Source organism: Pyrus communis, chromosome 2, assembly GCF_041283825.1.
Source record: "Pyrus communis isolate YQ-2024b chromosome 2, ASM4128382v1, whole genome shotgun sequence".
Lineage (NCBI taxonomy): Eukaryota > Viridiplantae > Streptophyta > Magnoliopsida > Rosales > Rosaceae > Pyrus > Pyrus communis.
In genome coordinates, this window is record NC_142566.1 from 1,373,879 (window position 1) to 1,397,621 (window position 23,743).

Genomic DNA, 23,743 nt, shown 5'->3' on the forward strand with positions numbered 1-23,743 from the left:
GGGCCTCCGGCCCGTTAACCCTAAAACCCTTTAGGCCCAAACCCAAGTCCAAACCCTTTAACCCAATCCGGATCCAAGCCCAGACCCGTTTGACCTGCTGACCCGGACCCGGTCTGATTGTTGACCCGGTCAATGGTCATCGTTGACTTTGACTTTGACCGTTGACTTTTTGGGTTTTCGTGCGGGACCATTCCTAGGCTAATTTCGACGTCCTGAACCCGTTTCCGATGTCCGTTTTCCCAAATTCAGTTGTTTGAGTAGAGTTTGACTAAATGTACCATTTATGTGCTTATGGGCTATTATCTGTGGCGTTTCCTTTTTCGCTAGATGGTGTGGCTTTTGACAGCGAAGTACTGTGAGTGGACCCCTTCTAAAAATGCATATTTTGATAGTATAAATGCATACATGAAAAGCATGATTTGATGATTATGTTTTATGAAACGTCTTACGAGATAACATGCTTAGTGAGGCTAGTTTGAATTATTACTATTTTTCCTATACCCATGTTCTTATAGAATATCTGATGGATGACGATATGATATTGAGAACATGTTTTAAACACCTCTTTATAGTATAGATGATGGATGACTTTATACTATGAAGTTGATTTTCAATATATGTATGTTCACTGGTTTGGTACTTACCTAGTGGTCATTTCCGCTACGGGACGTAGGGATAGATCCGGTCCGTCCCGGGTAACGTTTGGTGTTGGCATAGGGCCTGGAGTGTGTTTTCCTCTGACTGTCTGCTCAGAGACGGGGAGCCGGCATGGGGCCTGAAGTGTATTTTCCTCTGACTGTCTGCTCAGAGACGGGGAGCCGGCATAGGGCCTGGAGAGTTGTATCGGACATTCACTAGTGTTTATTATTTATGCGAATTATGATTTGAGACATTGCATGACATGCTAGGTTTCGGAAAACCTATGTTTATCATTATATTTGTGTTTTCATAAAACCTGGGGGTTAGTATGTTGATAACTGTTTTATTATATATATATATATATATATATATATCAATTTGGTCCACTCATGTTTGTTTTGCGCCCCCTTCAGGACTTAGAATCGAGGCATACAATCCCGACGTCCAGGCACTTCCGCATCGGCATCTTCGAGTCCTCTCGGTGTAGGACCCACTCCTTTGTTTCATTCAATTTTATATTATTTTCTTCTAGTGTTCTAGATTAGTGGTGTGCTCTGAACACGGTCCTTATTTGCATATTAATTATTCTTTTATATTTATAAGCCTTATTTATCCTTTGTTTTCAGTATTTACACTCAATAAATGGCTTTCGTCACCCTCGGGTGTCGGCCAGCACGTGCCTGTCCTGGTATTCGGGGAATATCGGGGTCGGGGTGTGTCAGATTGGTATAAGAGCGTGGTTTTGTTCAGAGTATACTTAGGACTTTCTGTTACTGTAGTAGTGTGTTTGTCATGACATCATTTGGATGTCACGACTTCCGAATTTGGTGTCATTCGGCGTAGTTGTTCGAACCTTTCTCTGTTTGAATTTTCACCTTCTGGTTGAAATACAAGAATTCGTGTCGGGATTGTGCCTCAGTAGTGATGAAGTGGATTGTTTGATGACTTTCAACATCGGATCGATACTCTACATCGTGCATTCCCTGGGAATTTCGGACATAATAGGTTTTACCTAGGAGCATTGGGAAACGGAAAAACCCTAAGTGAGTTGAATTTGGAAGATATAAAGCAGTTTTGTACTCGACGACGTGCATTCTCAGGGAATGGCGGGCACAATTAGTGTTACTTGGAAGCGACGTGTTCTAGAAATCTTAGTTTGAGGAAGTCTGGTCGAGACCAGCTGTAGATACAAAATGGCGATGCCACTTTGCGACATGAGTCCCCTAGGAATTACGGGTAGAGTCGGCTCTACATCGAAATCTGGGGAAATAGAAAAATCTTGACGGTACGAGTTGGTTGAGATCAACTAGAACCCTGAAACGATGACATCACTCTACGACATACGTTCCCTAGGAATGGCGGGCAGAGTCATATTGCAGTGGCAACTACTTGAAATATTCGAAGTGCGTGTTTGAGAAAGCAAGTAAGCGCTAGTGGTGACGACGATTAGTAAGTGGTAGTTGGCGGGAGCAAATCAATGTTCTCAGGCTCATTACCACTGAAGAAACTCGTGTGAATCAGTAGAATGAATCTTCGATGATTGTTCTATCAGTAACCTCCTTGCTTACCTCAACGGCGAAGTCAAGTTCCTTAACCTTTGACCGTTAGCGTGAGGGAATGGTAAGCCCAAAGCGGACAATATCGTGCTACGGTGGTGGAGCGGGCCCGGGAAGTGATCCGTCCCGGGCCGGGATGTGACAAATGAGCATCGAGACAACAATATTTCTTAAAGGAAAAGAATAGATCATATGTTAGGAAGATACAAAGCTGGAGTATTTGCCAAACAAAATTGTGGGCATTCTTTTTTTATACTTTGAGGGACAATTGTTATCGCTTCTTTTCTTAATGGAAAATTGTTGCTAATTTGTTTGTGAAATTTTACCTAGGTTTTATTTTTCCTTATTCTTTTTGTGTTTGTTTTTCCCTTTTGGTTTATTTGGAATCATGGAATCTAGATAGGGTGAGCAGGATATTAGTAGTGGTTTGTTTGTGTTTTTTTTTTTTTTTTTTTTTTTTTTTTTTGAATTTTGAATTTTGATAGGTTAAGGAGCAAAAGCACTGGCACGAGCAAGAAGGCTGCAAAGGATCCAAATAATCCTAAGAAGCCTACAAGTGCCTTCATCGTTTTCATGTATGATCAACGTTGTATCTCTCTCTCTCTCTCTCTCTCTCTCTCTCTCTCTCCAAATCGATCCTTTTTTTTACTATGATTTAATTTTTGTAATTATATTTGTATAAATTTTTCAGTCAGTTTTATATAAGAAGCATTTCATAGTGAAATACAAGGACCATCCTAATAACAAATATGTCAGCCATTGTAAGTCAATCTCATCTTGTGATCCACTCTTGCCTTTATCAATTACCATCCTATATATGCAACATAGTCTCCACTCTCTCACTCTCTTGCAAATCCTTCTTCCCATTTTCTCCCAGAAATGATCAATGTCATCAGCCTTTACTCATTAGCCATTGGCACCTTTACATTGCACATCAAACTTAGAACACACATGGTATATATGTCTCAAACATCTCAGATCATTTCTTTTACTTCAATTTTTATTAGATCTTACAAAAGTGTTTTAATTTTTCCAGTATTGTTACTCTTACACGATTGCTACTACATATACTCATCTTTTTAGGCTGTTGGGTTTTTTCTGCATGCACAGATTAGATTTCCAAATTTTCTTTTTCCTTTTTTTTAATTTTTTTTAATTTTTAATTTTTAATTTTTAATTTTTATAGTTCTCTCTCATTTTTCTGAAACCAAAATGCAAAACGTAAATTTCAAACATCCTTGCAGACCAAATTCATTACTTTTAACCATGCACACAAGTTTGAGAGACCATTTTAGAAATAACATATTTTAGCCATGCATAAAAGTTTGGGCAATCTGCTATTTACTGCTCTTTAACTCTATTTCTCATATTGAAGACTCAGGGCAAATCACAATTGCGCCTCTTCATTTATTCACTTATTGCTATTTATGTTAGCTGCTTATTTTTCATTGGGATTGGTTCTAAAATTCTAATCTGTTTGAGCAATGACAAACTGGAATTGGTTTTGAAATTTTATCACTATGCAAAATTGCAAAGGGCTGAGCAAATGAAACACATAATTTCGATACACTTGGCTAAGGCATTGGAATTCCACCATTAGTAATTTGAAAAAGCCAACTAAAATCCTTGCTTTTAAGTAACATGCTGATGAAGTTGACCCAACCTAAGATAACCAAATCTATGTGTATATACAAGAAAAAACCGTTGGACAATTACATATACATGGTTCATATCAAAATTTATTTACATAGTTCACATGGAAATATAGTTGTTGGTAGCATAAGCACATACACAACTTGTTGATGCACAAAATCAGCGAGGACTTTGGTACAACATAAAGTGTCAAGTTTGCAACATTCACTAGATTACTCCGGTCACTAGTGTGGATAAGTATACAAATGGACAGAGACAGGGAAGCAAACACAAGATGTACCTGGTTCACCCAGATTGGCTACGTCCACGGAGCACAGGAGTTCTCATTAATTGTGAAGGGTTTACACAAATACATAGGTTAAAGCTCTCCCTTAGTGAGTTCTAGTGAATGATTTAGTACAAATGACATTAGGAGTTATTGTGGGAGAATGGTCTCATTTTATAGAAGAGAGTTTCTAACTTTATTTTGATTTTGACATATGTCGCGCTGTGATTGGCCTCTGAGAGGGAGGCTGTCGTGCAGGAGTACTTAGGTTCCTAGGCCTTTCACCATGCCATTAGACCTTACTGCACCTGAGATGTTCACTTTGAGAAAAGGAAATGGATGGACGTCCTTGAACGTTATGACGATGGAAGCATTATTCGAAAGTACTGTAAGGAGATAGATGAGTATCATCAAAAGGTGAAACCTTCGTCCTCGTAGTTGATCCTAGTAGTGAAGAGGAGTCTGATGATGAGGCTAGTGTTGATGAGCAAACTCAATTGGGTGAGGATGATCTTGGAGATGCAGAAGATTGTGGTGGGACGCAGACTGATATTGTCAGGGGTTCAACCTCTAATGAGGATGACAAGTATTGCCTTCATTTTTTGCATGTACTCTGGATGTACTAGTTTGTTTTTTGTATGGTATGTGCCATGTACACTGGATATACTAGTTTGTTGTTTGTATTGTTGTTTGTATGGCATGTGCCATGTTTTAAGCCTGAGAGCTTTTTGTTTATGGATGTTTATGACTTTGCGTCGTATAATTTGATGTTAATTGCCAAGTGTTTGCATTATCATTGATGAATGTTTGGCTATGTTTGAATAAATCCCTTATTTGGATATAAGCCATGATTTGGGTATGATTGAACGAATATACTGTGAAGCTGTTCGTTTATTTGTATAGTCTTTTTGAATAACTTCAACAAGATATTCGTTTAATCATACCCAAATCATGGCTTATATCCAAACAAGGGATCTATTCAAACATAGACAAACATTCATCAATGATAGTGCAAACACTTGGCAATTAACATCAGATTATACAGCGCAAAGTTGTAAACATCCATAAACAAAAAGCTCTCAGGCTTATAACATGGCACATGCCATACAAACAACAAACTAGTACATCCAGAGTACATGGCACATACCATACAAACAACAAACTAGTACATCCAGAGTACATGCAGAAAATGAAGGCACTACAAGTCATCCTTATCAGAAGTTGAACCCCCTGACAATATCACTCTGCATCCCATCACCATCTTCTGCATTTCCAAGATCATCCTCACACTGCTGAGTTTGCTCATCAGCACTAGCCTCATCGTCAGACTCCTCTTCACTACTAGGATCGACTGTGAGGACGAAGGTTTCACCCTTTTGACGATACTCATCTATCTCCTCACGGTACTTTCGAATAATGCTTCCATCGTCATAACATTCAAGGACGGCCATCCATTTCCTTTTCTCAAAGTGAACCTCCCAGGTGCAGTGAGGTCTAATTGCATGGTGAAAGGCCTGGGAACATAAGTACTCTTGCACGACAGCCTCCCTCTCAGTTGGGATACTCCTCTTCAGCTCTGAAACCTCGACCAAGGCACCATCGAACTCTTCCCTGACCTTGGATGCCTTGAGGGTAGCCGCCTCCAACTATTTCTTAGTCGCCTCAAACAGTTTCTTGAGCCTTACATTCTCACCATTCCGTCTCGTCAACCTCTCCATGGTTTGGTCCTTGAGCTGGACGGCCTCAGTCAAAAGTTTCTTATTCTTCCTCGCATCATCCACAAGCTGTTTATTCTCTTTCAATTTTGCCTTATACCGCTCAGCCTCTTGTAGTCTGTCGTCGTACTCAGTCATGACCTACATGACAAGATGATCATCCCTACCAAAAAAAATAATAAGAAGGAGAAAGTAAGGAAATGACAAAGTAACACTTAGTTTTTCAACACACCACCGTGAAACCCTCACAACCTTCACTGTGAATCGGCAGAAACCCAAGAACCAAACACCTGCACAGTCACAGCAAAACCCATGCCTTCCGCCCCATCTCCCGGTCACGGCAGCAGCCAAGGAAACACACCACAAGCACCTCACTTCCTGCAATCACAAAGCAACAGTCTGCTCAACTCCCCAGACAAACACCACCAAGGAACCAATGGAAGAACCAAAGCTGGCCGAGCCCACAGCCACCGAAATCCTCACAACCCCTCTGAGCTCCACTGAAGTCCTCCTTCCACAACCTCCGCCGTCTTCTCTTCCTTCCAGGACGAAGAAGAGACCTCTCGAAAATGATGCCCATTTCTCCAACTCATCTACCCTCTATCGTGATCAACTCCTGTAACGCCACTCTTGGTTGCCACCTCACGAGCCGACTCGTCCAAATCGACGTCACCGACTTGTTCACTGTCCCCGGTGACTTTAACTTGACTCTGCTCGACCACCTTATCGCCGAGCTCAGGTTCACCAACATCAACTGCTGCAACGAACTCAACGCCAGTTGGAGGGACGAACGATTACGTGACGAACAGGATTCTTCACCACACTATTGGGTTGCCAGATTTTAGCCAAGAGCGAAGATGCTTTCAGACTGTGACTTGCTATCAGGCTGTGGTGAATAATCTGGAAGATGCGTTACGGAGAAACCCCACGACAAAGAGGAGATGAGATCTTTTTCTTTTGTTATTTTATTACTTTATTATTATCATTTATGCCCCATTAACATAACAACTCATTGCCTAATAATATTATTATTGCTATATATGTGATATCACAGTAATCATTATCATAAAACGGGGTAAAGTATGTACATCCACTACACCATTTACATTATTTAATAATTTTATCACATGATCACTGTCAAAAAACATGACTAAGCACATCACACAAAGTTATGCATATATATATATGTATAGCTCAAAATTATTACAACTACTTTAGTGGAATGATAGCTAACAAATGGAGCAGCAGCTCCTCCTTGTTTTAGGCTCTCTGCATCTCTCTCTTCTCTGCCAAAATTACAAGCACATTGCAAGTTTTCAAAGGGAAACCGTATCCACCCAATTCCATCTGCCAAAAGAAATAAAACACCTTTACTTTTCCTTTTCAACAAACATCGTTATGATGTTTCATCACAAAACAGTGGTGAACAGTGCAAAACAGTGGTTTTGGGTAACAACATGCGGACAAAACTTGGATGTCGTCGGCTTCGACAAAAGGAATTGAACGAAAATACTCCTTGGCCAAAAAAATTTCAAAGCATGATATATGAATGCATAAAATAATCCAAGGGTAATTTGGTAAATTTATTTTTAAATACTTTTGTCATAATTGGGAGTGCACAACAGTCCACATGCAGCCAAAAATTTGGGATCACACATGGTTGGACCAAAATGCCCCTCGGCCACAAAAATTCACGTCAACAAAATTGAATGCAGTAAGGGTAATTTGGTAATTTGGCTATCATAAAATATAATATAAATATAAGTGGGAAGAGATAAAAGAATAAAAAAATAAAAGGGAAGAAAGAAAAGAATAAACAAATGGCAAAAACATTTAAAATGTATAAATAGAGCGCTGTGATTCAAAAAATGTATTTTACACGCGATTGTTTATTAAATATTATTTCTCAATTTTTAATTAAGAGATGCATAGTGCTGGTTATAAAAAAAAATTCTCGCACGCATATAATAATGTGATTCAATTAGTTGTCAAATGATCATTTTTTTCTTTATAAAAAAAGTATTTCGCACGCGGATAATAATATAATTAAATTAATTGTCAAATGATTTTTTTTAACAAATAATATTATCTATACTAAGGGGGAGAAAGTGCGCTTAGCCTCACAATGGGCTAACAATAGTGTAATTCAATCAATTGTTTATTAAATATCATTTTCTCTATTCCTAATGTAAATTTTATACAAACCGATTTTATTATGTTAATTCAACGACTTTAATTGGTTTATGAGGAGTTTATTCTAGCATGATGGAAAATTATTCATTTACTTCAAATATTTAATTTTCCTTTTGTCAATTTACATATATAAATATATTTAAAACGTGTAAGTCGTGCATGGCACACTGTGATTTAAAAAATGTCTTCTGCACTCGCGTGAGCGCATGCGTGAAGGCTAGTCATTATAATAAGACTCTATCATGATTATTCCACATGGCTATTCCACTACGTGGGAAGTCTGACACATGACACATTTTTTTTTCTTTGAATGTTAGGACACGGTGGGTACGGTACACAATACAAATTTGTATGTGTATATATTTGTTTGCATTCATGTTAAGATTATTATGCTAAGAATGCTTCCCATATCCGTAATTCGGATTTCACTACTTCTAGTCACATCACATACGTTTAAATAGGCATTTATTTGTACAATCTTAACATGATGCCTAGTGTCATGTGACTGCCTTTAACTATGTCACTTATGCAACATGTGGTTTACCACACAACTTAATAAATTATTTATTTGTAGTAGGCACATAGTATGATATTTTGCTTGCCAAACTCTGTCAATTTGATCTATTCATTATGCGTTCATACTTATACTGTCATTTATTGTAAGAAGTTATTGAGCAGCTAGCTATATTGATCAACATTGTTGCTGATTAAAGAAGCCTACCAACTTATAGACTGATGAGCCATATGCTTATGGTGACAAAGATTTAGTCTGAACGGTAGTCTCTTGTCTAACCGGACACCTACTTGCTCGGACACTTACTCATTTGGACACATATGTGCTTGTACACCTGCGAGCTTGAGCACCCTTGAGCTCGAACCCCAACTTGTGGACCCAACTCAAAGACCCTACATATGGCCTCGACTTAAAGACATGACTTATGAACGTGATCTACGGACCCAACACATAGATCCAACATGCAAACCCGACAAGCAGACCCGAGTCATGTTGAGAGTAAACTCATAATGAACGCGTGCTAACGTCGGGTGCAAACTTGCAACGAGGAACGCCACGAGTCAAGTTGTTGCCTCGCAACGAGCACCGTCTCCAGCCGAGCAACCGCTTTACTGTGAACATTACCTCTAATCGAGCAGCCTCGCAACGTGTGCTACCTCTAGCTGAGTATTACTTCAAGTTGAGCACCGTTTCATGTCGAGTACCGATTATGGACGACATCTAGTCATTTCGGCCCGCACATAGATTGGATTTGAAGTCTCCAGCCAAAAGATTCTCTTGACTGAAGACTTGAGGGACTCCTGTGTACCATATATTGGGCCTTAGTATTTGGGCCTCATGACTCAGCCCATGATGTAGGTAGAAGGTGAAGGAAACCCTTATTCTATAAAAGGGATCATTCACTCTCACTTGAGGAGGGGATGATAGACATATAGCAAAAGGAAGGATAGAGGGTAGCACATAGAAAGCTCTCTTGCTTGTCCATTGTAATCCACACATTTACATAGTGAAATGGAATTGACACCAGTGTTGACATAGCCCAACTTGGGTGAACCACGATATATCTTTGTGCTCTTATGCGTTTGTGTGATTCACTGTCGGATTTACGTTGGTACAAGATCGATCTGATTTTGTGCATCAACATTTGGCGCCGTCTGTGGGAATCACACTTATTCCTACTTTCTTCAGTTTTGTCAAGCTGGTTTCCATCATTCGTAGACTCGCTTTTGACCAGGCACCCCTCTCTAACATAGGGAGCAAAGGAAGCCACAACACACAAAACGACACCTTCATCGCGCCTAGTGTGAGGCAACGAAAGAAGGAACGAAAGAAGTTCGCTCTTCAAGCTAAAGTTGAAGAGCTGGAGGCTCAGAACAACAAGATAGCAATGAAGAATGAGGTCCTCCAAGAGCAGTATGAGAAACTCTTCAAGATGCTCCATAAGGTTAGGTATACTTAAACACACAAGCTCATCACCCTTGTGGAAGTAAACCATTACCTGGGTTCCCCCCAACACGGAGGGTCACTTACCTTCGACATGGGTATTCCTGATCAGGAGCGAGATACCCATCGAAATGTCCATCAACATGAGACTTATCTCAACCCAACTGCTTCGACCCGAAGTAGGAGAAGTAGAGGAAGACATCTCCTTGCCGAAAGAGTGGAAGGATTGAAAGCCGTTTATCGCGACTGTCGAGACTTCCTAAATCAACGTCGAGAGAATCCCATCCACATAAGCTCAAAGATCAATGACCCAAGGGTTTCTGAAAGACTCGATCCCCTCCCACGACCCAGGCCAGTTGCCAATCTAAGGAAGGAGTGACATGTCCTAGAGGAACATGAAGGTATAGGGGACTCAGAGATATTCTGACAGACTCACCCTAGAAGTTAGTGCGGCGAGTCCAAGGAAAAATCACACGCTCTAGATCAAACTTTCCTACTTCCAATAGGCGATGGAGACTTACAAAAGAAAACTCTAGTGGTACATGACTCCACTCAGGATCCCTTTGTCCTACAACTCCTTGAGAAAGTAAACAAGTTGAAGGCCGAACGTTAGGCCGAGATACCTGACTGGAACCAACTCAGGCCTGGCCCTCTTACAAAGAGGATCCTCGACACCCCCTCCAAGCGCGGATAAAGTAAAAGATTGGCTTACAACCCTATACTGGAAGGGAAGACCCGATTGAACACCTTAACCTCTTTGAGTCCACCATGGCATACCGAATGCATACCGACGAAAAGCGATGTCTTATCTTCTCCTCCACCCTTTCTCGCGGAGCTCTAAACTGGTATTTCCATCTTCCACTTGAGATGGTAGATTCATTTGAGGAATTGAGGAAACTGTTTGTCACTCAACACATCTTCCAGACCGATCGCTTGCATTCTGCTGATGACTTGTACACTATTCACCAGAAGCCGGACGAGTCATTACCAAAGTATGTCGGCCGCTTTAGCCATGAGTATTCTCTTTGTGCTGAGGCAGATGACAAGGCTGCCCTCAAGGCCTTTACGGCAGGCCTACATGACTGTTTCTTCAAGTACATGATCAATGCCAACATTTGGAAGACTTACTCTAAGGTGATGGCACAAGCTTACAACCAGGCCTCCACCGAGGCAATGACATATCAAGGGAAACCCCCTATAACCATCCCTTATCAACAAGTGGGGAATGGAAGCCAAATCCAACCAAATGAGAAAACCTCAGCCTTCCGAAAAATTACAAAAAAAAAATTCGAGCAAGTGTTCAGCTATATTAAGTGCCCTGAAAGCTTTAACGAACATGATATTGACCGAAGCCCCTGTGTTTACCAAGATTCTTCGTACATCAAAGTTGGCTATGTGAGCCTCCACGATGAGTGGGTCGTTGTGAGGGTAGATGATACCTCTTTCTTTCTCAGGGTAGAAACATATTAGATCCCAGTTAGGCTTTTGATGCTTGCCTCCCCTGATGTCTTCCACGTGAAACACTTGGTGGCCAGGCCTCAAATTTTGTTCATTGTTTTTCATGGCCTTGTTGGAGGATTCAGATATGAGTGTGCCACCGCTTATGGAATATATCACATTCACTTGGCATTGGTTATAGTTATCCCTTGGAGGGTGAAGGAGGAATTGATCAATCTTCCCTTCACGTGCCAAAGCTTCAATATGATCACAAAGGGTAATACACTTCTCGCCGTCATGGCCGTTATACTCGTGGTAGCCGCAAAACATGCCCATGTTCTTAGTAAATTATTTTATCAATTCTCTCTCATGCATTATCAAGGGAAACAAGCTACTTCCCAAATAAATACTGGTTTATTGAGAAGACACAGGAGTGATCTCAAAGACTAATTTATCAGCCTTCTTTGTATTTCAGGAAGGGTGGTGCCTAAAATAGATGTAGTTGAAATCAGTCAAAGGTTTAATGTTCAAGTCAACAATTTAACTCAAGCGAGTTTCATTTTATAATTACCATCAGATCAAGGCATGTCTTAATTTTGTAGCTTTTATGTTTGGATGCAATAAGACTTTTGATATGCATGCACATGTTTATGTTTGTTGATATTCCCCTTGGATATCTGCACCTTGTAATTGAATTTTATGACTTGAATTTTTATCTTAATCAGTATTCGTTGTTGTTTTTTAGTTTTTAGTAGAAGACAACAGTTTGAAGGTTATACATGCATAGAATAGGGAGTCCTTTTACAAACTTGGTACTGTAAAGATTCAGAGTATATGTACAGACAGAAATAATTACTTAGTAAGGACTGCAAAAGATGGTAGAAACTGTTAACATCCTCACAAAGTTGATGCTTTATTTCTTTATTTTTTGGCGCCTTGGTCTTTTACTATTTATAATAATAGAAAAATGCCAAGTATTTTCTTAAAGTTGAGAGAGATGAGGAGTGTTTTCTCATATTAACAGTGCATTGATTTAGTCTTGTTATAGGCAGAAAATTATTTAAGGAGACCTCCATATTTCACTTCTTCTGCATTCCTTTGTTTGTACTTGCTGTGCTAGTAAAATTGAGAGCTTTTGTTGCGTGAACCTGTTTGAAATGCTACTCCTTTATTTTGATAAAAGTGTGCTAAATATTGGTTTATTTAGGGGCATACTTTTGTTTTTCATCTTAACTGAGCATTCCTTTGCATTTCAAATTCTTCTAAATGAACTAATGTTGAGAAGAGTAGGTAAATTATTTGTTGTAGTAGTAAAGGTTGTGTAGGGATGCATATATAATGATGATCTAGCTGTCAAGTTGTTTATGTGCGACTGCGAGTGTACCAATGCATGTATATGACATTGTTTATATGATTTCCTGTTATTTGTCTCCCTTGAAGATATTTCAGTTTTAAGTTAACTCATATTTATGACACTATTTGAAACTACAGCTAACAATTTTGTTGCTAAATATGAATTTTGGTCTGTGCTTTTCTCTCTTTCTTCTATTTTTTTTTTTTTTATCATTTTTTTCCTTATGAATTTTGGGGGTGTGCTTGTAGTTTTTACCACAAGATCGTGTCTGTGAGTTCACCAAATTAACTCCAGTGCAACTTCTTGAAGAGACTGAAAAGGCTGTAGGCAATCCTCAACTGCCGATCCAACATCGTGCACTTATTGAGCAAAGCAAGAAATTGAAAAGAGTAGAGCGAGTGGGTTTCTAGTTTGTCCTTACGTCAGACAATTTTAATTAGCTTTATCATGCTACTTAGACATTTTGCCTTTTTGATTTAGGCTGTTGAAAAAAATGGAGAAACTTTGAATCAGTTGAAGGCACTGAATGCTGAACAAGAGAAAGATGTTGAGCATGTCCACCAAAGAGAGGAACTTCTCGCAAAGGTTTGCCTTTTTAGTTTTGTTAGATGAACTGAATCACAATGTATTTTTATGATAAGATACAAGCTCTTAGTAAAAAAAATTTTAACACATACACAATAAAGTGCACTAGATATCCATTTAGAGCTAGTACACGTACTCAAACACTATCAGATTCACCATCCATGAAACAGCACAGAACATCACAAACCAAAACATCTGAAGGAAAACACTGAAAGATAAATGTGATTCATTCCTATTTCCTACCTACCTCATCAGGCCATACTAGAAGGAAAGTTAGATCCTTAAATGCAGGTGAAACTGAACCCCATACGGCAACACGAGAATCTGACTTTATCCTGTAAGTTCTCCTCCCATCTCCTTTATAGTTCTCGAGAAAGATAAAAAAAAACTGAACTCCATCTGACTATAAATCCCCTCCCCACCCTCAAAGAGAAAAAAAGCCCTTCTGCTTCCCACACAATTAAGCTGGAATTAAAATTTCTTTCTTGATGTCATCTACAGGCAGAGACCATGAAAAAAAAATTGCCATGGCTAAAGTATGATATGAAGAAGGCTGAATGTATGGAAGCTATGGAGCAGGAAAAAGATGCAAAGAAGAAGTTGGAGAAAGCTGCAAGAACTCTAAATCAACTGAAAGAACCTATTTAGTATGATTCATTGAGTTGATATATTCGTGCATAATATATTGACATGAGACATACAGTCCATTTATTGCTGACAGTACTTTTATTTTACGTCTGGTGTACTAATCTTTTACCTGCTGAAGGAAACAAAAACAAGAGAGAGTGGTGACAGAGTCTAAGAGTACAAAAGTTGTAAAAAACATTAGTGAAAATGCAAACAATCGAATGAAACTTATGGAAAATGTGAACCGCTTGGTATGATAATGTGGTACTCTATTCTCTTAATGTGATTTTAGCGTTCTCTAGTATGTAGTGTGGATAACTGAGTTTTTCTTGTGCTTCAATTTCATCCACATGTTTATAGGGAGTGTTAATAAAAGAAAAGTACAATGAAATGGAAGATTTGAAGAAGCAAGAAGAAACTCGTCAACAAAGGATCTTAAAAGCAAAAGAGGATCTAGCTGCTGCTGAGCTAGAACTTGAAAATCTGACTCCTTATGAACCCCCTACAGATGAAATTGTAAGTTATGGATTCAGTCTTAAAATGTCAGGATCTACGGGCAGTCCCTGGTATGATTAACATAAATGGATCAACTTTTTACCTATTAACATGAATGAAACTAGTTCTGTGTGAACCAGTTTTAAGAATTTATGGTTCCCATGCCAGCATTTTCCAATCAACTTTTGTTCCTTTATTAGACTTTTGATTTGTTTGCCTGCCTAGAAACGGTTTAGCAGACTGCTTATTAGACTTTTCAATCAAATATGTACCTGGTTTCTGGTTTTGTTTTCCTATGAACAGTGTAGCACAATTATTTATTTTAATTATTATTATGAAGTTTTGAATCTGTAAACTAACATATTTCATTATTTTTGCAAACGATTGATAATGCTTCTCTGGGTGCATACTCAGGTTAATGTGTCGGATCGAGTTCACGCTGACTTTAGGTGGTCATGTTCCTTATTACATATGGAATGTAATTACTGGTTTTGAACATGCTTAAATGCAAGATTATTTGCAAAATTTTGTTAAGATTTTTTAATGTTTGGATTTTTATTCCATAAAAATTGTGAGAGGACAGATATAACGATAGACAAAAAACTATGTTCAACAAGTTTGAATGGTTTAAATTATAGAATTATTTTGTTTGATGGTAGAGACGGTTTCAAATCCCGCGGCAGAGCACGGGCATTCCAGCTAGTTCCTACCTATTCCTAACATAACGTTTGATATTTCAAGCCTCGTGATGTTAGGAATAGGTGAAGAGAACATTCTGCAGTCACAATACCGTCACTAAGGCACTTCTCTCTACGCCTCCAAACGAGACCGAACCTGGTCTTTGCCCGAGTAGTAGCTGTACCTTCTCTCGAGCCATCATTCTCCCTGATAGCATGTTCCCGACGTCCAATAACTCTGAAACCAGCACGGTAAATTACTGGTGTCGTCTGCCATGGGGTAGAACACTCATTAGTCTTGGAGGGCGACAGTTAGCTTTTCTGTCCGTGTAGCTGTTAATTTTTTTGGCTTAAACTTATCTAGGAAGGAGAAATTATTCATTTCAAATGATGTCTGGCTCCAGCAGACATTGTTTCTGGTTAAACAACCACTTTGTCCCGACCGAGATTAACCCAGATCAGCAGCTCGATACCTGGCATACATCGCATATACTACGTAAAATTTCTCTCATTCATAAACAAGAAACCAAAGTGATGAGTGGATAATATCGATCACAAAATTAGTACATGGCCTTTCTCACTCAGTGTAGAAGAGATTCGTGTGCTCTTTTATGGGACAGTCTCAACCAAGATACCATGATATCAAGGTCACCCTCCGCCTTCATCCCCTTTCTCTCTCCTACCATCTTTACCAACTACATTGGCAAAGATTCGACAGTGGCACCTAAGAGGCTGAATGAACAATTTAAAGACATGTACAAGTGGTTAGTGTTCTTCAAGCATTTGTTGGAAGTTTGAAATCGAGCATCTCCCTTATATTTAACCGGATGGAAGGCCCCATCGACGAGCATATGTGTGCACTCTTCCAGTAAACACCTTTTGCACCTGGTGGCTTATTTGCTTCTACCGATTTCTGCCAGGTAAAATATAAGTAAATGAATTTCATGGCCTTGTGGTTAGAATTCAGACAGCAATTGAAATTAGGAAATAAGAAGTGAAGAACATACAACTGCTGCAAGCAAGTTTACGAGAAGGTCTTCTTCAGAAAAGTCAGCTTTTCCAAAACGCAAATGAACTATACCAGTTTTATCTGCTCTATATTCAACTTTCCCCTGCTTGAATTCTGCTATGGCCTGAAACAGAGAATACGAGTAAATCCATTTTAATCAGTATACTGAGAAATCAAAATCCTTGTGAAGTTGTCCTGCCACATGTAAATCCATTCCTAAACAACCATAGATGATCCTTTGGTTGTTCCTACTATATTTCTTTTCAATCTCCCTCACCGTATTTATTGTGCCAAATTCATTAAATTCCTATCGAGAATTTGGATCATTTCCTGTGTGTGAGTGTGTCAGCCTAAGTTTTTTCTTAATGACTTCCGTCAATTTCATTGTTCTTACTGTGTCTGATATATAAATGTGTATATGCATACAATGAGACATGCGGAAAGAACTAAAACAGAAGCTAGGATTTAGGCTAAGAAAGCATATCCAAAGAAGTGCAGAAAGGAAACAAAACATCACAATCCAAGCCATACCTGTGGAATATTAGGCGTGACAGTACCAGCTTTCGGGTTTGGCATGAGCCCTCGTGGTCCTAGAATCTTTCCTAGGCTAGCAACCTGAGACAAGTAGCAAAGACAATAAAATGAAAACTTAATGGAGAACATGGATAAATTGTGAATTGACTCTTGACTTTGTGTGCCGACCCCACTTAGTGGGATAAGGCTCTGTTGTTGTTGCTGCAGTTGTTACTCTTTTACTTTGTGTTAAAGAAAGATACCTCATAATATGATGTAAGAGGTGAAAGTTAAGCACTTCTATGAAAGCCAGCTGGTAGAATCATAAAAGCAGACCGGACCAGCCAGTCTAACATGAGTCACTTTTTCACTCCATGTATGAACAAACACGAGGAAAACAGGGCAGCACCTATTGTTCTTTTTCTTTCTTAGCTGTATTTATTTAGTTATGTGGAGCGGGATCTCAATATAAGATGCATACTGATGCAATTTGTTTGTTCTTAATTTCACTTCTGAATAACATGAACTTTACCACTATCAACCAAATAATATACACAAGCACCTCATCATGCACATCAAGTTTTAGAGTCAAACTATTATGAAGCTGACTAGTTTATTTTTCTGCTGCAAAACTAGTTTTCTCATTTCGATCACAGGAGCCTAGCATTTCAACCATATACTCTAATTTTGATGACCAAAAACCAAACCAATAACATAGCATTTAGGTTTACACTTATCGATATGCTCTGTAAAAATGAAAATGATTTACATACTTCGTTGTCAAACAGACAGTTGAGGCACATCACTTATTTTGATTAAAAAAGATAATGAAGGCAACACCTTAGGCATCATATCCGGTGAAGCAATTAGCTTGTCAAATTCCATGAACCCTTCCCTTATCTGTTGTATCAAATCATCTCCACCAACCAAATCTGCTCCAGCATTTTTCGCTTCATCAAACCTTTCACCTGCAGATATTAAAGAAGATAACCTGTGAACATGAGATAGATGAAACCAAAAACGTTAAATAATTTGTGCACAAATAGATGCTTGAGATATAAAATGAGCTCAAGCATAAAGAACATCAACTTTTTGCAAATTATGAATGGGGAAACATGAGAACCAGAAAAATTAAGATTTTTGGAAAAGTAGAAGACAGATACAATCTTGATATTATTCAAACAAAGTACAGGAAATGCCTAATGAGATCAACCGGTAAACTCCTACTAATAATGAAATACCTAAGGTGCAAATTATCAGATATAGCACATATTTTCACTAACTTCCGAGAAAGCATATATCTGCATATATAAGCTAAAGTAAGACAGTGCAACATCTCCAACACCCTAAGCAATTAAATACCCTAAAAATTAAAACAACACACTCCAATCAGGACTACTTCCATTTATTCTTAAAAAAAAAAAAAAAAAGTTAAGAAAAACCTTACAATTACTAAAAACTATATAAACCTCCTTTGGACTTAAATGACTTAGAGATCGCCGTTTCATCAGGAAGAAGAAAGTATAGGAAAATTTAAACTCAGAAAAGAAAGTAACCATACCTTACATGAAAAACTATTAAGACTACATACAAGAGAAATGGTAATGATCCAATCCAATTTGAAGTTCAATAAGGAGTATAATACACTAACTAGAAATTGGCAGGTACAGAAAATTCACCAAGAGTAGAGGAACAACGTCTCATCAACCATTTCAAGACCATTCCATGGAAGAAATGAGAATACTATACTAAAACCCTCCAACTAATTCATTTGTAAAATGGCCCCTTGGCAGAAAATAAAAAATACTTAGAGATGCCTAGATTCAGCCAAGAAAGTATTTCTTCTGTTCTTATCAACCAAGGTAGTAGCATAAAGAGCACAAAACACCACTCAGTAAAGGTGTTACTTGTTTTCGCCTTTTACGCTTAACTGACAAAACAATTACCTATAGAGAATTCAAATAACATATTTTCAGAATAATGGACACCTACCTAATACATGCTAATGCAGAAATTGCCTGCATAGTTATGCTCCTGTACTTTTTATTCTCTAGGTTGAAATCTTCAACTTGTATCCACTAGGTTCAAATACGTGGATTACTTTATACATCTCCTTAGCTCATACTGAATGACAGATATAATTACTCTTTCTCCACTAAGGACAGTAGTGCTAAGGTGAGAAATTGAGAATCGTAACTACCTTGAGTAAGAACAGCCACTCTAACAGTCTGTCCAGTTCCCTTGGGCAGGTTTACCTAGTAGAAGAATTCCACAATAAATGAAAGGATATGAATATAGTGCTAATCATTGATAACTAAACATACCTCTGACAAACAAGATCAGAAAACTCACAGTTGCTCTTAGCTGTTGGTCGTTATATTTTGGGTCAATATTGAGGCGGAAATGGGCTTCAGCAGTTTCTACAAATTTCGTATTCGTCATTTCTTTCAGTAAAGCAATGGCAGGCTGCAGCGCATACTCTTTTTTGGTTTCCTTCAATTTCTGAATTTCCAAGAATCTTTTGGACCTTGTCTGACAATTACAAAAGAAGACAACCGAGCACTTGAATCACTACCTATATCTTGGAAGAACTTAAAAATAGGACATTGCAGGATTATATCTAACAACATAAATGATAAACATAAAAATAAACTAGAACCGGATTATCAATCGCAACTTCAGAGTATTCTCCATCTTTATAATTATGCAAAACCATGAGAAAACTATCAACTAAAAGGATGTAAATATCAAATTTCGCAGAACTAGTCTCTTCTCCAAGATAACGAAATGACCTTAATTACTCAAATCAATCCTTAATTTTTAGAATTTAAATTAGCATAACAAACAAGTATTTGCTAAATTAACCGATGTTCATCAAACTAAAAACTAAATGTAAGAACAACACATGAAATTTGAATCCCAAAACCGTAATCAAAACCAAAAACAAGCAAAACCCACCAACGAGGCAACCCAAATAATCAAATTTTACCCCCAAAACAATGAAAAATCCGAACTTGCAGAAGAAAAACCAGAAAAAGACTCACTCTGTCTCTCTTCAAAAGCAATGCAGCCTTCCCTTTCTTGGGCTTTGAAGAAACAGCAACAGCAGCAGAGCCATCACCTCCTTTCACTTCTTCGTTCTCATCCACATCATCAGCTACCTCTGCCTCCGCCGTAAGAGCCGCCGTGGGCACTCGGTGAGGCTCGGAATTGGCCCATTTGCTTGGTTTGATCTCGCGAGGCCTCAGAGCCAGCGGGCAGAGGCAGAAGGTTTTGAAGAGCGGCTTGGGCTGGAAGGAGACGAGGGAGGGAGTGAGGTCTTGTGGGTGCGCGTAGGAGGAGGCGTACGTTAGCATGAGGGACGAGGGTGTGGTGCTTGTAGCCATTGTTGGAGCTCTCTGTAAACGAAGGATTTTGATAAATTGCTGTCTATCCATTTATGCTCGAGATAAGAGGTGGCTGGTATTGTCTGCTATAGACCATATGGATGGTATGGTACACTACAGTTACCGTCAGCAATAGTACAGTGAATAAGACGTAATATTAATAAAGTTAGACAAGTGTGTTCACATTTACGGAGCAACAGTGGGAACTTATTGACACTAAAAATTTAACGGCCGAATTTTTTTTGTAATCTATGTGGTGATACTGTACTTTCAATACTACCCTTATAGTGAATAAATTGTTAATTAAACCCTCGTAATACGATCAGCTAGCAATTAAAGTTCAAACCTAAACTTTTGTTAATCTTCTATTAAATAAAGAGAGTAAAGTTGTACTTTCAAAATCAGAAATTAAACTAAGAGCATCTTCAAATGAGATGTTAAAATCAAAACATCAAATTTAAATTTGATAACTGATTTGGCAATTTGACATATTGTCAATTTTCCTTCACCGGTTGCTAAAATTTATTGCTTCATTTATGTTTATTTAAACAAAAATAATAAAAGTTGGGTTGTTGATAAAACTTAAATATGCTAGCATTTAAGGTAAAACAAGTGAAATGCCTTTGGAAATAGCAAAAATCAAATTTGAAGGCAGCTTCAAATTTGACATTTTTTTGTCCATGTCAGCTTAGCCTTCTTTTCTATGTCATCTCTGACATCTCAATTGGAGTAAATGGTACGTTATTTGCTACTGTTATATATTTATGTGGTATTTTTGACATTTTCTTTGAAGATAGTTTAATAGCATGAGCACCTTTATCTTGTATTTCTACATCCACCTTTAGCCATAAGATTTGCTTTGCCTCTGCTTCTTCATGGGAAGCTATAAAACATGAAGGAAGGACGACATATATATCGACATAACAACTCTGTTTTGTTTTGTTTTTTTTTTTTTTTTTTTTTTGGAAACTGTAATTCATCCTCTGTGAGGCAGCGAACAAGCAATCAAATGACATATATATCGACATAACAACTCATAGTAGTTATAAGTTTGATTTTGAAAGGACGACTTACTTTTTTTATTTAACATACTAACGGAAGTTTAGGTTTGGACCTCAAATGCTAACAAAGTTCACCACGAGAGCTTAATTAACAACTTTTTTACTACGAATATCACATTAAAATGCAAATATTACCACAGGGTTGCAAAAAAAATTAAAAAAATTAATGAAAAAAGCTTCAATACTTTAAATTTTATTAATAATAAAAAAAAATTATGAAATAACTTTATTTAATAAAAAAAGCTTCAATATTGTCTGCTATAGACCTTATGGATGGTATGGTACACCACAATTACCATCAGCAATAGTAATTACAATAGTACAGTAAATAAGACGTAATATTAATGAAGTTCGACTAGTGTGTTTACATTTTCAAAGCAGCAGTATTAGTAATCTAAGGGAACTTATTGACACTAAAAATTTAATGGCCAAATTTTTTTTTGTGGTCTCTATGGTGATACTGTACTTTCAATGCGACTCTCGTATTGAAAAAGTTGTTAATTAAACCTTCGTGTTAAGCTCAGCTAGCAATTAAAGTTCAAACCTAAACTTTTGTTAATCTTCCATTAAATAAAGAGAGTAAAGTCGTCCTTTCAAAATCAAAAAGTAATCTAAGAGCATCTCCAAATGAGACGTTAAAATCAAAACATCAAATTTAAATTTGATGGCTGATTTGGCAATTTGACATATTGTCAATTTTCCTACCACCGGTATGTCAAAATTTATTGCTTCATTTATGTTTATTTAAACAAAAATAATAAAAGTTGGGTTTGAGAAGAAAGATAGCGAGAGTTGTGAGAGGCGCAGATGGGTCTGAGAAGAAGCTAGAGGGTTTGGGTTTTGGGGGCTTAAGCATTGGTATGCAATTTACCGGGCTGGAATTACCTGTTTCAAGACCAAAAAACATTTGGGCCTTAAATGGGCTTCACGCACCAGTTAGGCAAATATTTGATTGAGCCAGGGTCGTCTCATTTGATTAGCACTTTGTTTCACATTCACCGAGAGCAACTTATTGCCATTTAGTATTATGGTCTACTGGTATTCTTTTTTACTTGCAAATGAAAGGTTTTAGGTTCAATTCTTACTAAAGGCAAATTTGAACCACATTATTGCTAGATAATACTTGTTCAAAAAAAAAAAAAAAAAAAAAAAAAAAAAAAAAAAAACAAGAGCAACTTATTTACTGCTACAATTTAGTGATATTTTTCTTCATTTATAAGTGATAGATTTTACGTTCAACTCATGTAAATGGCTAATTCAAAACTAAATTATGATGTTTGGCTCATTGTGCGGCTAGCTCAAACTCCATACCTCTTAAATAAATAATAAAGACTTACCTAAAATAGGGTGACATATTGCATGTATCCCAAGCCAATTTTATACCAGTTCCCCTCCAATCTCTCCCTATCTCCTCCAATCCCTCAACTATGGCTTGATGTCTTTTGTTTGTGGATTTGGAATGCAATTGACCTACCATGCTTGTTTTATGTTAGTCTTTCTCGCATTCAACACAAAACCATATATTTTTCATAAGATGAGCACCATACGTAGGGATTGTAAATATGCTCGAAGTAATTCGTTTACGCTCAATTTTTCAGTGAAAGGGTTGAGCTCAAAAGAAGTACTAGACTAGTTAAAAATATGAGTACCTATGGAGCTTTGGTATGTTAAGCTCATAAAGCTTATGAACAACTCATATCTTTAATGAGATAGTTCGATTTGTTCGATAAAGCTTGGCTCATAATTCATAAGTGAGTGTACTTTTAGAACAAGCTATCAATCAAGCGAGCGATTAGTAAGAGCAAAAACAAGCAACTTGTAGCAATAGCACAGCAAGAGGAATTGTTAATTATGGGTGATCGATCAGTTTGGCCAGCTGATCGATCGGTTTGGCGTGTTTCTTGTTTGTTGTTCAGCGTTTTCAAAGTCTGTTTAGAGTAGGTTTTAGGGTTTTCATGGGATTCCTTTCTTGTAACTAAAGCCTAGACATATAAATAGAACTTTAGGGTTTTATTCTTTGTACGAGAGACATAAGAATTACAAGGGAAACACTTTCAGAAATTGTGGGGGTGTGGATACCAGAAAATAGGGTTTGCAAAAGCAAATGGGGTTTTCTTGTAAAGTGGCCAAGTCAAACATAAGTTCGAGCTTGTTTCCAACATCCAAACTCTTGAAATCCAACACAACAACACGTGCATGACCACCCAACGAATCATTGTATTCTATATACAGGATAAACAGACCTGGAATTTAAGCAGCACTTTGGTTTTGATTTGAGCACATGCAACCACATCTGCACGCATTTGTCTTGCTAGAGCTTTTTCCTTGCATACTCTTTGATTTTTTTATTTTTTTTCTTTTGATCAAGTACTCTTTGATTTTATGTAAGGGAGTTTTAATGGAAAACGTTTCTCACAACAAAATTTTCAATGAAAAACACATTAATGATTTTTTAATATTTTTTTTGAATAAATAATTGTCGGTTTTATGAAGAAACAATTGTTCATTTTAATTTTAACTTAATTGTAATATTGTCGCTGCTCCTAAATTTTAACTTATTTACAATACGGTCACCGTCTTTTGTCCTTGTAATCAAACAAAATTCATTTAAGTGCTTTTGG

At 37.7% G+C, this 23,743-nt stretch overlaps 1 protein-coding gene and 1 long non-coding RNA gene across 2 annotated transcripts; one reads left to right on the forward strand and one right to left on the reverse strand.

The window, feature by feature from the left end:
• Positions 1-12,452: 12,452 nt before the first annotated feature.
• On the forward strand, positions 12,453-15,089 carry LOC148698333 (uncharacterized). The gene is made up of 2 exons (XR_015953596.1): positions 12,453-13,354; positions 13,856-15,089. It is a non-coding gene; the product is annotated as an uncharacterized LOC148698333 (long non-coding RNA).
• A 554-nt stretch (positions 15,090-15,643) lies between these two features.
• On the reverse strand, positions 15,644-20,109 carry LOC137748154 (large ribosomal subunit protein uL1c). The gene is made up of 7 exons (XM_068488251.2): positions 19,720-20,109; positions 19,028-19,207; positions 18,876-18,930; positions 17,516-17,643; positions 16,694-16,777; positions 16,161-16,286; positions 15,644-16,066 (listed from the first exon to the last, which is right to left on the reverse strand). Exons 1-7 carry the CDS (start codon positions 20,059-20,061, stop codon positions 15,929-15,931), a joined length of 1,053 nt encoding a protein of 350 aa, XP_068344352.1. The 5' UTR covers positions 20,062-20,109; the 3' UTR covers positions 15,644-15,928.
• Between the last annotated feature and the right edge of the window lie 3,634 nt (positions 20,110-23,743).

Excerpts from the sequence above, each read along its gene's own strand:
- LOC137748154 (XM_068488251.2), bottom strand. The coding sequence starts at position 20,061 with ATGGCTACAAGCACCACACCCTCGTCCCTCATGCTAACGTACGCCTCC. Across the intron at positions 18,931-19,027 it reads ACCAACAGCTAAGAGCAACT|GTAAACCTGCCCAAGGGAAC; the intron begins GTGAGTTTTCTG and ends TTCTTCTACTAG. Across the intron at positions 16,067-16,160 it reads TAAACTTGCTTGCAGCAGTT|AAATCGGTAGAAGCAAATAA; the intron begins GTATGTTCTTCA and ends TTTACCTGGCAG.